Source organism: Phymastichus coffea, unplaced genomic scaffold, assembly GCF_024137745.1.
Source record: "Phymastichus coffea isolate CEN01 unplaced genomic scaffold, Cenicafe_Pcof_1.1 PCOF00031, whole genome shotgun sequence".
Taxonomy (NCBI): domain Eukaryota; kingdom Metazoa; phylum Arthropoda; class Insecta; order Hymenoptera; family Eulophidae; genus Phymastichus; species Phymastichus coffea.
In genome coordinates, this window is record NW_026706842.1 from 217266 (window position 1) to 232719 (window position 15454).

Here is a 15454-nt window from a genome sequence, read left to right on the forward strand (position 1 = left end):
TTTGATCTATATATTCGTTATGAATGCAAAAAAAGATGAAAAAGACGAGCCTTCGAAGCGATATAAACAGCACTAGTTTTATGAAATTCTAAAACAACTCTTACGACGCATCTCAGAGCTATTGCCTCAGAAACTCCAAGTCGATTTGCAATGTCACTATAAGAAAAGAAACAATCGGATTTATAACGGTGTTAAACATTTAATGCATTTTAATTAAAGTATGTTTGAAGGTGTTTCATAGTTCAGAAGATTTTTACCTATATGAAGACGTGTGCAAAATACCACAACGCTACTGCTAATTGTTTATCAGCAGAAGTTAATTTTTTATCGAAATCAAATCTATTTACTAAATGAACCTTTATTGCATCTAGCATGAAATTAAAATTCATTTTGTTCAACCTGAAGAATTTTCTGAAATACTTATTATCACATCCGTTTAATACATCCACGAAGTTGGAACTGGATCCCTTTATCATTTTACGCTTTTGTTTAATAAATAATTGTATAATAATTAATAACACGATGAGTCACTTGATGATTCAAAAATCATTTCATTTAGCAGTACTAAGCCATGCATCCATTAATAGCTGTTTATTCGTATTTGGAATATTCATTCTGTAGGATTGGAGGCTTATACAGTATAAATTTTAGATTAAAGAAATTCGCTTTGTTTGCGTTTCAGCCCACCGCGTCGCTTCAAACTCAGCTCTTTTTGAAATGCCTTTTAGGGTTATATTTTGAAACGGTTAGCTTTGTTTGCCGTTAGAGAATAATGCAATATTTTGAATGTTGGATTTCGAAAAGTCTGGGAAAAACCACAACGTACATCGACGCACATGCTGTTCCAAGAGAAAAAATTAATCAGATTCAACATTTGGTTTTTGTTAGTCAAGCTTGTATTCAATTAACTAAAACAAACGAACAAAGTCCCTAGCAACGCTTTTTTATCTTTGAACGTAATACATAACGATGTTATTATTTGTTATTTTTAAATAAAAATTGAAGATGAAATATTTAGAGTTGAATAATATAAAAAATTATTCTCGAACAGTTTATGGCAAATATCCATGCCGTCTTAAACCACAACAAGCGGTTAGTTGAAATCCGTCTGACAAGTACTCGTAGAAATTCAGCAGAGGGAAAGCTACGGTACTTTAATTGAGATAATATTGAAATAAATGAGCTGATGGCGCTCTTATTGGTATGAGACGTCGGTCGCCTCCTTCCTCGGTAATAACGTAATAATCACGACCGTTGATCGAGTAGGTTTTGCGGGTCCATTCCTGACTGAATTGATAAACCGGTGGTGGAGTTCTTGTCCAATCGCTCGAACCCATTTTCCTCGTGTACCAGGAATCGTCTAGTGAACTGGTGGCACCGATCTGAGCCTTGCAACAACAATGGAACCATTCTGAGTACATGCACTTGCGGATGAACCTTAGGCAAAACGAAAACAAGTACGTTATTCCAAGCTCACTTCTCTATCGATCAAGTTTGGATAATTCACATACCTTGAAAACAGTTCTAATATAAATATCATGAAACCAACACCCATACCGGAAAACACAACTTTGTATGTCATCCAAAGGTCCGAAACTTTTAATCGTCGCTCTTTGGATCTTAAATTTAGCGGGCAATATTGAGCCTCCGTTAAGTTTTTCATTTTAATCTGTTTTATTAAACCACATTCGACTGCTTTAATAAACCTGCGGAGTAGAAATAATAGCGACGAGTATTATTTTCAATTTTACGCATTTTCAGTAAAGTGCAATATCTCGTTTCCATTGAAGTTGAAAATGTATCAGCTTAAAAGTGAAAGGGAGCCTACTCTTTATCCAAAGAAGCTTTGATGCTCGAGTTTACTTGAAATCCAAAAGCTCGTACGATTGGTAGCACGTTCTTTTCACTTGTAACAAAAGTACACCGCTGGTCTTCGTGCATTCCAAGTCTAGTTTTATTTCGATAGTCTTCGAAAATTGCCATTTTCGCGAGTACACGATCGGTGACGAATACTTTACCATCTGAAAAAAGTTATCATCTTAATCATGTACATTTCAGATTTTATATTGAGTAGAGATTACATATTTTACTGACAAGTAGCTTCTTTCAATATAGTTGCATACGGCATGTCATAGTTCTTGTAAACGAATCCATAATATCGTCTAGTTTCTGACAATCTTTTAGTTTGAATGAAATTCTGTAATAATAAAAAATGTCGATTATTTAATTTTCACAACGTGATTGTGCATTTCTAATTGATAATGTATACAACATATACGTATACATATTTTTATTTATAATAAATTTTCTAAAGTTACAGGAAAATCGGTGATTTAACGAGGTGTGTTTTATTTTCAAATCGATTGAATTCTTCTGAGCTTTCAATCATAATTCAGATTAAAAAACGCTGCCAGCTGCTCTGGCGGTGTGCTTCCTTGGATGTGTTTTTTATAAAATTTTTGAAAATAGGTTTCTTCTAAGTACTATATCTTTTGATATACATCGATTATTCAATCATGCAATGATTCATTTAAAAGCTACTTGTAAAAGCTTTAAAACAAGCTTTCATATGACGAAAAATACGTTCTCAATCAAAAGTTATAGCAATTTTACAGAAAAATCACTTTTTAAAAATTGACAACTTTTTCCTAAAAATGGGAACTTTTTCCTAAAAATGGGGTATAAAATATTTTTTAAGTCGGTTATTTGCCTTAAAAAATATTTTCCCACCTACCTTCCACCATAACAAAACATATGAAAAAAGTCTCATCAAAATCTATCGACTGGAATAGTCATGGCGATTGACAGAACACATACACACATACACTCATACATCCCCACCGACAGACGTCATCAAAATATGACTTTGACGATGATTCTGAGCTTCTGACAATAATTCTATGGTAAAATATCAATTTACACAGTTTCAGGACGTGTAGATCTATCAAAAAAAAAAAACAAGAATGGAACCGCGAACGATAAAATTTAAAAAATTACAGCGAAAAAGGAACAATTATTGAAAAAGCCGAAAACAAAGCTTCCTTTCCAAGGAAGCAAAATTGTAGGATCAATTTTACTTACGTAAGCCATCATTCTTTCTATAGAACGTCCGTCAATTATAAACCATTGGTAATGATAATCCGCTAAATCGTCCAAACTATTTAGAGCTAGTGTAAATTTAGACAACGTGAGGAAAGCTGTCAAGTTTGCTGTATAAAATGACGTTAAAACGGTGATGAATATCCACCAAGTAGCAAATACCAATCGCGTAGAATCTGTAAGAAAGATATCAATAATTAATCAATTCTCAAAAAATAATAATATGCTATTTTTTAAATCACGTAAATCTAAAAAAAATGCACCTCCAATTGGAGCTACGGTTGTTCCTTGTTTTAGCAATGCTCCATAGACAAACCACATGCAAGTCAGAAAAGTAAATTTATCAGCACGTGAATCACCTTCAAGTTTTTTCCTATAATAAAATAATGTATCAAAATAAATGTCTTACAACTCTATCCTTGTTGAAAAGGTGTCGGGAATTTATGAAATTTTCTGGAAATACATGAAAGTTTATCAGTTATCAAGTTTATATTAAATGCAACAAATCCGATACTACTTCAGCATTTAACTAACGATATTTCCACATGAAAAATTACATTCACTTGTTAAAATTTTAGCAAAGTAGAACTTTTGAACGTGTCAAAGAATGAATTATAGTTCTTATATTAGTTGACAAAAATAGCGCCACATTAAATACTTTTGAACAGTTTAACTTTTATGAACAAATTTTGTTTCTATCATAAAGGTCTGCCTGCAGATTATAGTATTGTATGAATTTGAGTATAGCTCTATTATTATTACAAGATTAAGAAAATTGGATTAAAAGTTATGGCTTCCGACATATTTTTATGCATAATAATTTTCTAAAATTTTTAAAATCGTCGATTTAACGACACGAAACTTTCTTTGTAAGTTACATATTTAAATTAATTGATATTTAAATTAGTGATGTATTTTAATATACTGTTTATATATAACTAGTAAAGATATTATATTGAAGAGAATTATAAATATCAGTTATTCTGATAATTTTGAAATTGCGCAAAGTTCTTAAAGATGATATCGAAGCGCGTACTTTTTTCACCCGAGGATTTTTTTTCCACCTTAATTTTATGAGAAATTCCAATGAGACGATGCAAAAAGAAAAAAAAATGGACACATTCTTCGAGACGTAAATTTCTGATTCGAAAAATTTGTTGTAAAAGCGATCATCCAGAGACGTCGAATATAGAAAAAAATTTAACTTGTAAAATCGATATATAAATTATATTAAATACAATCTTCTAAAATTTGCAAATCTCGTTTTTCAGTTAGTTTAAGTCAACAAATAAAGTAGATAAAGAAATCATAAATTGCAAAATTAACGATTTGATGACTATCACATATAAAATCTTCATGATAGCTCAAAATGTACTAAAGTAGTGCGTACCTCAAATGAATAAATATGTAAATAGTTGGACCCACAATTAATAAAGCTCCTAGTATGAAAAACCAAACTTTAGCGCTGAACGGTGCTAATAATCCTGATCCAGTAGATGAAACAGGTGGCCTTCTCATTAAAAAAGTTGTGTCCATTTCATCCAATGGCGTAGAGTATGCACAAAAATTTCTGAATTGACTTAAAATTGGAATAAAAGCAACAGCCATATCTACTTGCTAGGAAAAGATATGCCATAAAAAATCATTCCAATATGACGTATTTAAGAATTATTGTATAATTCAAACTATAATGAGCACCATATCCATTTGCAGAAAATCAAGAAATATTATTATTTTGTACAATTTCTCATTAAGTTACATATTAACTGCACATATGGAAAGTATTTTAATTACTATTGCGACAATTATACTTTCATTAATGAAAGTTGCGTTAAAAATGTCTTTTTTGTTACTAATAGTTTTATGTATAAGTAATTTTTCTTGATTTTCTTGTAAACTTATCACCAAAAAGTACAGGATCCGCGTTAGTCACTAATTTTAAAAGACAAATAAGATCACTTAATTATATGCTAATGTTCGATTATGCAAATATCTCTCTATAACGAAAAAATTTTAAATGGAGTTATTAATTAATGAGAAAATTAAACTTACTTTAGTATATAACTGATGTATCATGCCTTTATTTTCATCTCCAATCTGATCTACATCTGGTGGTATGATCGTATAAGTAAATTTAAATTTTTTAGCCATCAATTCCAATAATTCAAAGGCAAACCCTTCCCCGACATACGTGCCATTATCTAATTTTTTATATCTTGAATAAGGCCAATCCTTGAGAGTAAATGAAAATTAATAACAATTACTTTTTCTCGTTCTTATAAATAGTAATTTCACTCACCGAGTACGTGGTCACCGTAACATGCGACGGAAAAGTAAAATTTCCAGGCTCCATACCTTTTTTAAATAATCTTCAAATTAATTTTTTTTTTGTCGAACCATCTTCATTATTTTCTTCCATTATTGAATTGTTTACCCAATTATAGTTTCATTTTGCCGAATACCTTGAATTTAATAACGAAAAATTGTATAAAGACTATCGATAAATAAAAATGTCGCGTTCTTATTTATGCTGATAATAAACAAATAGGAAATAAAGCTGAAAATCTCTAATTAAATTGCAATATTTAGCGATAATAAACTGTAATGAAAATTGAATATCATTGCCAAAATAAGTTCATTTGATGCAAAAATCGAATTTTACTCGAGCAATCAAATTTTACTCGTTTATTGATTACAAAAAAGTCATTAACTGCATTCTATAACTACGTACAAGATTTTATTTTAGCTTACTAATTACGAATTACAGAAAAAATATACAAATGAATTATCTAACTCATAGTTATTATATAATTCTTGTTATCGATATTGATAACTAATATACGTAAAATGTAGGTTTCAAAAATTCAAAAATAAACTATTTCCAAACTGAAGAGATTAGAAGTAAGATTCTAATTTTTATCTTCCGTGATAATTGTATACCTACTTTCGATTGTACTCGATAAAAGAAATTCAATATAAACATTTAGTTATATTTCAAAAAGTGAAATAGTTTTGAAATAATTATCATTTGAAGTAAAGTGACATAGTAAATCTAAAATTGGTAGTAACTCAGTTGTTGTGTAATTGCAATTTATATATTTCATTTCAATAATCTACATATTCACTATTTTTCTGGATTTTCATTTAGTGCTTTTAAATTCAGTCTCTCTTTTTACCAATAAATCTGTAACTTATTGAATACATTTATTGAATACACTTATTGAATACAAAAATATTTTAAAAACCAATATTGAAGTCGATTAAAACCAGAATATTTATTTTAGTAGTTTAGTATTTATTAAATAAAAATGATGATATTTTAGTAAATTAACGAAACGCTATTATATGCTTATTTTATTTATACCGACTATAATTTCCCAGGATGAAATTCGAACGCTGCATTACGTTAAGATGCTTCGAAAGTCATAATATTGTTAGTTATTCAATTGTTAATTTACAATATGATGGGGAAAATAATTCGGTTGAAAAACAAAATTGAAAATTTGTTTACTTTTTTCAATTTTACTGTAGTATTATTGGAGTGTGTTGCACTTTAACTCTGGACATTATACTTTCATTTTTACGTACGATATAGAACTATTAGTTTAAACTGCACTCTACAGTCTCTATTACAAACACTAAATCTAATTCGATTTCCAAGCTTCCACAATTTTGATATAAAGTAATTCAAGCATTTAGAACTAAATAGCATCTAAATTAAACTTGAACATTAAAAAGTTACAATACTTTTTTTATTTTCGAAAAATCGTAATAGATGATATTATTTTTGCAAATACAAAAACTAATTAGTCGATGTTCTAAAGCTAAAACGATTTGAAAAGAAATGTCATGAAACGCACGACAAATTGTAACAGCTAAATTGAATACAAGTATATAAGTAGTGCGACGGAGCACGCGCAAATCAACACTGACTCTATTCGCGTATCACTCATTTGCTCACCCCACGTAGCCTTTTCGAGTTCACATACGTAAGCATATATTTTCAATAAGAGGGGCAAAAAAAAAATGGATAGACATACGCGGGTGACGTTTTAGATGTCACGCGTTGACAAACGTAGAAGAAAGACAGTGACACGGAAAAACGGGGCGTAACTTACCCTCGCTCAACACTTTAGTGGTCACGCGGAAACAAAATGTAGGGACGTCCACCACGAACACACGAGCAATAATGCAGCTCGATCGATCTCCACCGAACCCCTATGATTCCTATATTTTTCTTCTTTATCGTTTTCATCGATTTTCAATGAAGGCTTTTCTGGTTGCTGCGTTTTTGTTCTCTTTGTGTACAAATTTCGAACCTGCCCTATCAACATCAATAATCGATACGTTAAAACCACGGATACTCTTTTGTTAGCAAAAGTATATACGGAACAAAATTGTCTAGAAACTTGACAGAGTATGATTTGTAAAAACATGAATTCTACTTAATGTTATATGTATAATAGAATGTCTGTATTCGTCTACAAAAGGGAATTGATATAAGAGTTCGATGCTTACTCAAAATATTGAATTCAAAATTATTGTGCTTTTACAAGAAAGCAATTGAATTTTTTTTTCTCAAATTTATCGGTCTGTAACATACTTTACAAAACATCAAAATCTTACGAATCTTCCAACAATTTTCAGCATCTATTTCAGACAATTCTAGTGTTATTGATACGAAAGCTTTATGTCTGGATCAGCGTATTTTAGAATTAATAATGCGCATCGGCAAAGTGCAATTACTCGCGTTTTCATTTCCCTGAAAAAAGTATGAACTTCGCATGTACTATGTGTATTCACAATTATACTTTCCATATACCCACGGCTTTGAAGTATAATTAATCGATATTCGCGTGATGTTTGTGTAAATACTGGAATTATCCACGACATTGAGTGATGAAGTTCTGCATAACGTGATGAATTCATTAAAATTCATGGGGTTTCATGTTTGTACTACCACTTATTTATCATGGTAGCTTAGATATTGTAGTATTGGACATAGTCACATAGTAACTTTAAGATTTAAACAAATGAAGTTAAGAACTTGTACCAATTACTTAGTTGTAGCATTGCTAATCCTTCATTTTACCAGAAACGGATTTGCATGAACCAACCTTATCTTGACTTGAAACATTCTAAAGATATTCTTATAGATATTCTTATTCAAACACTGAAAATTGAAGTTAAAGAGTAAAACGTACTATTACAGAAAAAAATGGTATTGACGAATGTAAAATTAGATTGATTTAAATTAGTTACTTTATCCATTTTTGGATCCAAGTTTCACTGCTAACACATTAAAAAGAATTAATACTTTCGGATACCGGTCCGAGAAAGTAATTTCAGCCTCGTACAGACGTTTGCGCCCGAGTGAAGCGAAAGAGGCTGAAGAGACCACGCGAGGCTGAAATCACTTTCTCGCGCATGTATCTAACTTTATTTTTTGATACGACGCGTGTGGGCCGAGATTTGAAGTATGCTCGATTTCTCGAGCGGGAATAAAGTCAAGTTCCCGCGCACGGAGCATCGGAAAACATATTTCGACTGATACGCGGTCTTCATTTTGTAGACAGTTAAGGTTTTCATTGGAACAAGTGTTTTCTGGTAATTTGAGTAGATCAGACTTACGAAGCTTTAATTAAAACATACTTGCGTTCACTCTCAAAAATATTAATTACAATAAATTTTTATTGAATTTACTTTAAACGCATTGTTCACCGTTTTCACTTGTACATAAGATTTGAAAAAGTAGGAACATTTATTGTTTTCTGCGTAATTAAGGCAGTTTTATACGTACCCTTCGTGTATTTAGTTCAACTTCATATATCTTTCCGTGATGCCAGGTGCGCCCCTACATTGCTGTTACTGCACATAACTTGCATATGTTGCGCTAATAAAAATTTTTATTTTCATTAAAACACAGTTAAATGCTTACTACTCGTTCATAATATTAATGTTAGATCATTTATTTTCGAGCTTGCTTAATTGAGTTTGAATAATTATATAGATGAAGAAATAAATCTTTTTATATAGAATATTAATTTTTAAATATATTATTATTTTTTTGAAAATAATCAATAGTAGTTAATTAACTTAATTAATTAGTTATTTAACTTAATCAAGTTACCAAGTGGCTGGCGTAAAAGAATTGTGTATTTAACGAGGTTCGAAGGAGTCATGATATATAAGGAAGGAAGGAGTGTGGGCAGCAAGGTCGTGTATTGATTGCGTTAAGAGATAAACAAGGAAGAAAGGGTCCAGTCGCTGACAACCCCGATTAATCATCACTGCAAGGACACTACTTCATACTTGTCGTTTCACGGACGTAAATTAAATAGTTGACAATTTGGGTTTTCATGTTTTCAAAGTAAATTATAATTTCATAACACGTAATGTACGTAAAATAATAATATCTAAAATGAATAAAGCATATAATCTAGTCTTAAAAAAAGCCTTGAATTCGTGTAAAAAAGCTTCAATCGGCGAGCTTAGCCTTATCTAATTCTTCAGCCTTCAGTCCTATTATTTGTTCTTTCCGTCTTCGCGTTAGCAGTAAGAGTTCATAAAAAGGATGCGAAAGAGCTTAGGTTATCGTTACATCATTGCACGTGCTTTTTTAACTGCTCGCGTGTTTCTCGGCTTCGCGCGCGCGAGAGCGACCTTTTGCGATGTCCGCCCGAGGTTCACACACGCAGGCAGACGCACAGCGAAACGCCTCGCAAAATGACTGTCCAGGGAAAAGAAACGCGTAAAAGCCCGGTTGTACAGGTGCACATAAAAAGCTCGCGAGCTGCACGTCATTCGAGAGCTTGCGCGTCTATATGCCTACGGCTCGATGCGCAACTGGCAGCCAGAGAGCGATGTTTACAGTTACTCGCGTACACTTGGAAAGGTGAACCGTCGATCCGCGCTGCTTTTCCCGGCTGTTTTGCTCCCCCCCCCCCCCCCCCCCTCATCGCCCGTCCCCCAGAAGAAAAATAGTCGAGCGCCCCTCGCGCGTATTTGCGAGCAACGGCTCTTCAGCTGTGCCTCGCCTGCCACTTGCTCGAGCGCGGTGCGGCTCGAGTAGAAGCTAAATAACGCGCTACGAAAGCTTGGACGCGAGCAGGCCGGACTTTCTTTTTTCGCGAGTTTTAGTCGACGACGCCAAGTTACCAGGACGAGGATTATTGAAAAACTTGGCGGGCATCGGCTCCGTCGGCTCGTTACAGCGGCAGCCAGCGTTTAATGCGCACAGTCGATATAATTATACGTCTGGCGCGCGGAAGCAGCTAACAGCGTGCGCGAGCGTTTTAGCCGTATAATACAGCCGCGCGAGAAATAAAAGCGACGCGCCGTTCCTCTCTCTCTCTCTCTCTCTCTCTCGCCCGCGCGTGCACGCGCGCAGACGCGAAAACTCATCAAAATTAATTTGCCCCGACGACGCCGAGGCGCGGATACTTCGCCAACTTTTCCTCCTAGTCCCGCAAGCAAGGCGCGCGCGCGCGCGCTACGGCTACACCGAAACTTGCGTAATACTCGCGATGCGGCGCCGACCTGCTTTCCGTAACGTGTATATACGTATATATTTCGGCCTGCGAACATATGTCAGATACCCCGCTCGCCTCCTTTTCTCTCTCGCTCTTTTTTTTTTTTTTTTTTTTTCATTTTCTTTTTATGCTTCCGCCCCGCTGCCTAATGATTCGCGCGCGCCGCCTCGTTGTCTTAATTATTCTTATTGCGAGCTCCCCCGGCGGCTTTGGTTTAACGACGGCCCTCGACGACAACGACGACCGAAAAGCCACAGCAAAAGGACCGAGCGAGAGAGCCCGGGGAGAGAAATTAATCTGCCCGCGTTTAATTATAACCTGGTTCGGCTGCGAAAAACTTTCGCCGAGGGGCGGCCGACTGTAATCGGCGAGGAGACGAGTGCGAATTTGATGAATTTCCCAGTTCGATCCTGCCTGTACGCGCGTGTGGGGAGAAGCCGGTAATGGGAATGTAGCGGTTGAAAATATTCGGCATCTCACCGTCAACGATGTTATTGAAATGGAGAACGATGGGGCTAACGAAAATGGGCAGCCGGGCGAGTCTATTGAAAAAAGAAAAATGTATATCTGAAAAGCGATTGCGAGCGTAACGCTGCGTAGACGTAAATTTGGCGCTATATTGTTTTTAACGCACTTCTGGGATTATTAACTAATTCACAAAACGATTTAAGTTAAATTGACAGCTATGCTAGATATCCTCAATTGATGTTTCCTTTGCGGAAATAGATAATAAACGCGGGGCACTTTGTATGCATTGATCGTTGAATATCGCGAATGGGGATTCGAGATGGTTTGCATATTGAGGCAGCCGTATATCGGCAGTCAACGCAGGAGCCAGCGTTCCCAAAGCACTTTCCTATGCGGGCCGCCAACTCGATTGGTCATCGCGCGCACAGGATCCTCCTGGCCGCGCAAGGCCAATGTCAGCGCGCGCAGGCCGACTTCGTCGCTGGAGTCCTCCGAACGTAACGTAATTACGCGCCTATGCCGATATGATTACGATCGCGCGGGGGCGGCCAAACGAAATGGTTCCGGGTCAAGGGCTGCGCGCGTCCGCGGCCCGCGGCCTGTCCGTCCACGCCGAAGTGCCCCAACGATATTGATGCTGCTAATGAGCTGTCCGGCGCTGACGCATTGCACGTGGCGCGCGTTAAAAACAAATTGACGGGACCGCCTCGTTCACCAGCCGCTATTGATTTGATTATGCTGCGCGTTGACCCCGTCAGCCCGCGCGTGGCACTCGCGGAAAATGCAAATCGGGCAGGCTCGGCCGAATGACTCCCCGTTCGCGCTTCGTCGTTATTGCTGTCCGGCGCCGTTACAGATGCTCTTCGCGCGTTCCGATTAGTTGGACCGGCCTTCGCGATAAGGCCGTTCGCGCTGCGAAGAGCGCCTGGGCCGTAAGGCGGTTGCCGCAGCCGGGATACGCGCGTAACGTGGCTCGATGCATTAGGCGCGCTCGCCGGGTCATTAGGAGGAGCGAGAGAGAGAGAGAGAGAGAGAACGCTGGCGGGACGGTTTTTATCTGCAGGCGCCACGAAGTCCATAGGCGACTATCGCGGTAAACAACGATTTATCTTGATCAAATAATGCGACCGAGGCGTATCGTTCGGGCGCGCAAGCGCTATTCCCAGCGCGCTCGCCACGGATAAGCGTGATAAGCGCTACTGCGAGTTCGATTATTTAAAACAGACGGACGGCGGCTGCGTGGGGCGGCCCACCGAGCGCGCGGCCGGCTTTTGACGAGCTGCAAATAGCCCGCTCTAATGGACAATAACGATCGCGAGTGAGAGACCGAGGGGGACACAGGTCGCGCGCGAGTCCCGAGGCAAGTCGCGCCGGCCGAAGACGAAAAAGCCTCGGGTGTATCGGCGTATTGCTCTCGATTCGGCCTGCGAGAGAGAGAGAGAGAGAGAGAGAGTAGCGCTCAAGGGGCTAGCGTCAGGTCAGTCGGGAAATCGGTCCGAACGAGCTCGGATTTATCGAATCGACTTGATGAGAGAAAAATAGAGCTGCATGCGCGTCCCCACCGAGCAGCCTCTCTTGTTCTATTGACACGAAAATCACACGGTCAGCTGCTATAGCTGTACAGCCTCGGACAAACAACTTCACCCAATTGTTTATCTGTCAGTACGAATCGTTGAAAGTCTCAATTTTCATACCGATTTGCAGGGTTATTCGCGATTTATCTCGAAAGCGCGTTACCGTTACCTCTCAGTCTTAAACTTTTTATCTATCCTCCTTCTAATCAGCCTGAATATACTCAAACTTATGATGGAATTAAATAATTGCTAATTTTTGTTTTTCATTTGAATATGGAAAATTAAAATTTGACTCTTGTTTATGTTATTAGCGAATATTCGATTTTCCCTATAACCATTAATCTTTTGTGAGATAAATGGTTATTTTTTCAAACAACCGCAGGGTTATTTGTTAAGAGAATTATCGATGTCTGCGCGACAGCGGGTCGTAGTTTCCTTTTCGTAAATGCACAAACAATAAACAAAAAGGAAAAAATTTTAGAGAACCTCTTCCCGCCGAAAGAAAGATCAAACGCTTAAACTTCAAAAGGAAATTTCGAGTTTCTGTAAAGACTAGAAAGCCAGGCATTAAAATTTCTGTTCGCGCCACAAAAGCCAATGTATAAAAAGTTTGGAAATCCAGGCTTCTTAGAACTACGATTTCTCTGGCTGGGAAAAACCTACGCCAGGTCGCACACAGCTGGAAGACTTTCGTCTAGATAAACGAGAGAACCCTAAAATGTATCTACATCTAAACAATTAATAATAACCAACAGAAATATCTTGCGCTCTGCGATGAAACGCACAGATACCACAGAAATGCGCAAAAACCAAATTTGTAGTAATCAATAATAAAAATTATACGGCCGCTAAGTAGCGTTCCATACAATCATGTCTATGCGTGACCATGACACTAACAAAAGTGTGTCCTTCAATCGTCCTCTAGAAAATCTGTTCTTTCCAGGAAAAGCAAACGTTTGGCTCGAGTTTGAGGGAAATTTGGAGACTTCCTAGAAACACCCTGGCCTGCACAACCCAGCATGGAGCTCTCTTACCTGAGAACTAAGCACTTTAGAACAGTCACTAGTACCCTCATCAATCTCTCATCATGAAATTAAGCACGTAAGCGAAGAAACCAAGAAAACCAAGCAGCCGAGTCAAGGAATAAGTGCAGATGTGGTAGTGTGGAATAAGCTACAAGCTCTCAACCAAAAGTAAAGAGTTAAAGAATTTAAAGTCACTTTCTATTTTCCTTTTAGAGTTTGGTCCAATTCAAACTCCATTTCTTGAGTGTGTAGGTACTACTATCGTTTAGATCCATACATTTATTCTTGTAGACAAGCAGATATTGTTAAGTTGGACCTGATACTCTTTACAGAGAGGCTGCTATTCTTTGCAGCTAAATTTCAACCGTGGAATAAAATTAAATCGTAAGAGTATAGAAAAGTGTCACTCTATCTCTTTTAAATCAACAATAATCAAACAAATGAAATAACTTAGACGGGAAGTCACAGTTAAAGCGAATAAGAAACCCCGAGGATGTGTCAGCCCCAGACGCATTTCAAACTGTGACGCAGCCACAACGGCACATCTCTGTACATTGATACTTTTTGAAAAATGTTGTAACAAATATGGAGGGTATATTATAAATAGTTTACGCAACTTATAGCGATGCCAGACCATTGGTTGAATAGAGTCTGTATATTTTTTCCAAAAAATACAAAGTTTATAAATTTTGATTGGAAATGAAGTACATTTATAAATATATAAATGTACAATTTATAAATCAACTATTTACGTTATAAGTTCGTCAAGGGTAACAGTACTCGTTAAATGTAGCGCAGAAAATATGAATAAAGAATTTTTTAAATAATGTAAAATTCTCAACTTGACCGAATTAAGCACCACCCTCGATTACTTCTTCCAACAGACAAATTTTGCCCTCTTAGATCAATTTTTAAAAGTAACCTTTGCAACGTTTTAAAATAACCTTTTACTTTATACACATATGTCTAACGTACTACTGATTTTTAAACGGTATCATTTTCAAATAACAGCAATTTCAACGACGTCGGTTAATTTGAAAAATAAAATGAACGTACAGACGTTATTTAATACGTGAAAAACAATTAATCAAATTTGAGAAAGGCTGCGATATAAACAAGCAAAAGAAACGAACGAATAGAATATTTACAAAAAATTGACGCAATGCTAAGTAACATACCCAATGAAGCGAGATTATTATACTTCGATGCATTTGTCTCAATCTGTTTCATTTGATTGCAATAATTGAGAACTCCATTATTATTTTTAAACTGATTAAAAATATATGGAATTAAAAATTATTGTATTAATCTAAAAGATTCAAGTTGATCATTTAAACTGTCAATAAGTAATGCTTTCCGAATTACCGAATACTTTTCCGAATTACCGAAAGATTGATGTTGCTATTACTTTATACAATGTTAACTTTTCATGTGAGTCACAAGTTGCTCATCGTTCTTCAGTATTTTCTATACTACGCGCTTTTAAAAAATATATGTGTGTGTCAGAGAGTGCTATTGACATTTCTCTATTGATTTTTCCTTTTTCTATTATTTTAATAGTTCTACCGTTATCCTTACAGTTTTCCAGACAGACACTGAAATATTTTTATGTTATTTTACATACTTTGTAAACTTCACTTCAATTATGTCAACTCCTGAACTGAAATTAAAATTTGATAAAAAGGACAATGGGTTGAAAATCATAAAAAATGAGAAAGATAACAACGGAACATAAGAATATAGAATATTTATTTTT

At 36.1% G+C, this 15454-nt stretch overlaps 1 protein-coding gene across 2 annotated transcripts; it reads right to left on the bottom strand.

The window, feature by feature from the left end:
* Window positions 1-527: 527 nt before the first annotated feature.
* Window positions 528-5511, bottom strand: LOC131663097 (glutamate receptor ionotropic, kainate 2). Of its 2 annotated transcripts, XM_058933192.1 has the most exons (9): window positions 5399-5511; window positions 5152-5331; window positions 4490-4716; window positions 3363-3472; window positions 3082-3275; window positions 2095-2197; window positions 1829-2021; window positions 1512-1706; window positions 528-1437 (listed from the first exon to the last, which is right to left on the bottom strand). In XM_058933192.1, exons 1-9 carry the CDS (start codon window positions 5450-5452, stop codon window positions 1155-1157), a joined length of 1539 nt encoding a protein of 512 aa, XP_058789175.1. In that variant the 5' UTR covers window positions 5453-5511; the 3' UTR covers window positions 528-1154. The 2 variants fall into 2 exon arrangements, with proteins under 2 accessions (XP_058789175.1, XP_058789176.1); XM_058933193.1 differs by lacking the exon at window positions 528-1437 and having other exon boundaries at window positions 1585-1706; window positions 1864-2021.
* Between the last annotated feature and the right edge of the window lie 9943 nt (window positions 5512-15454).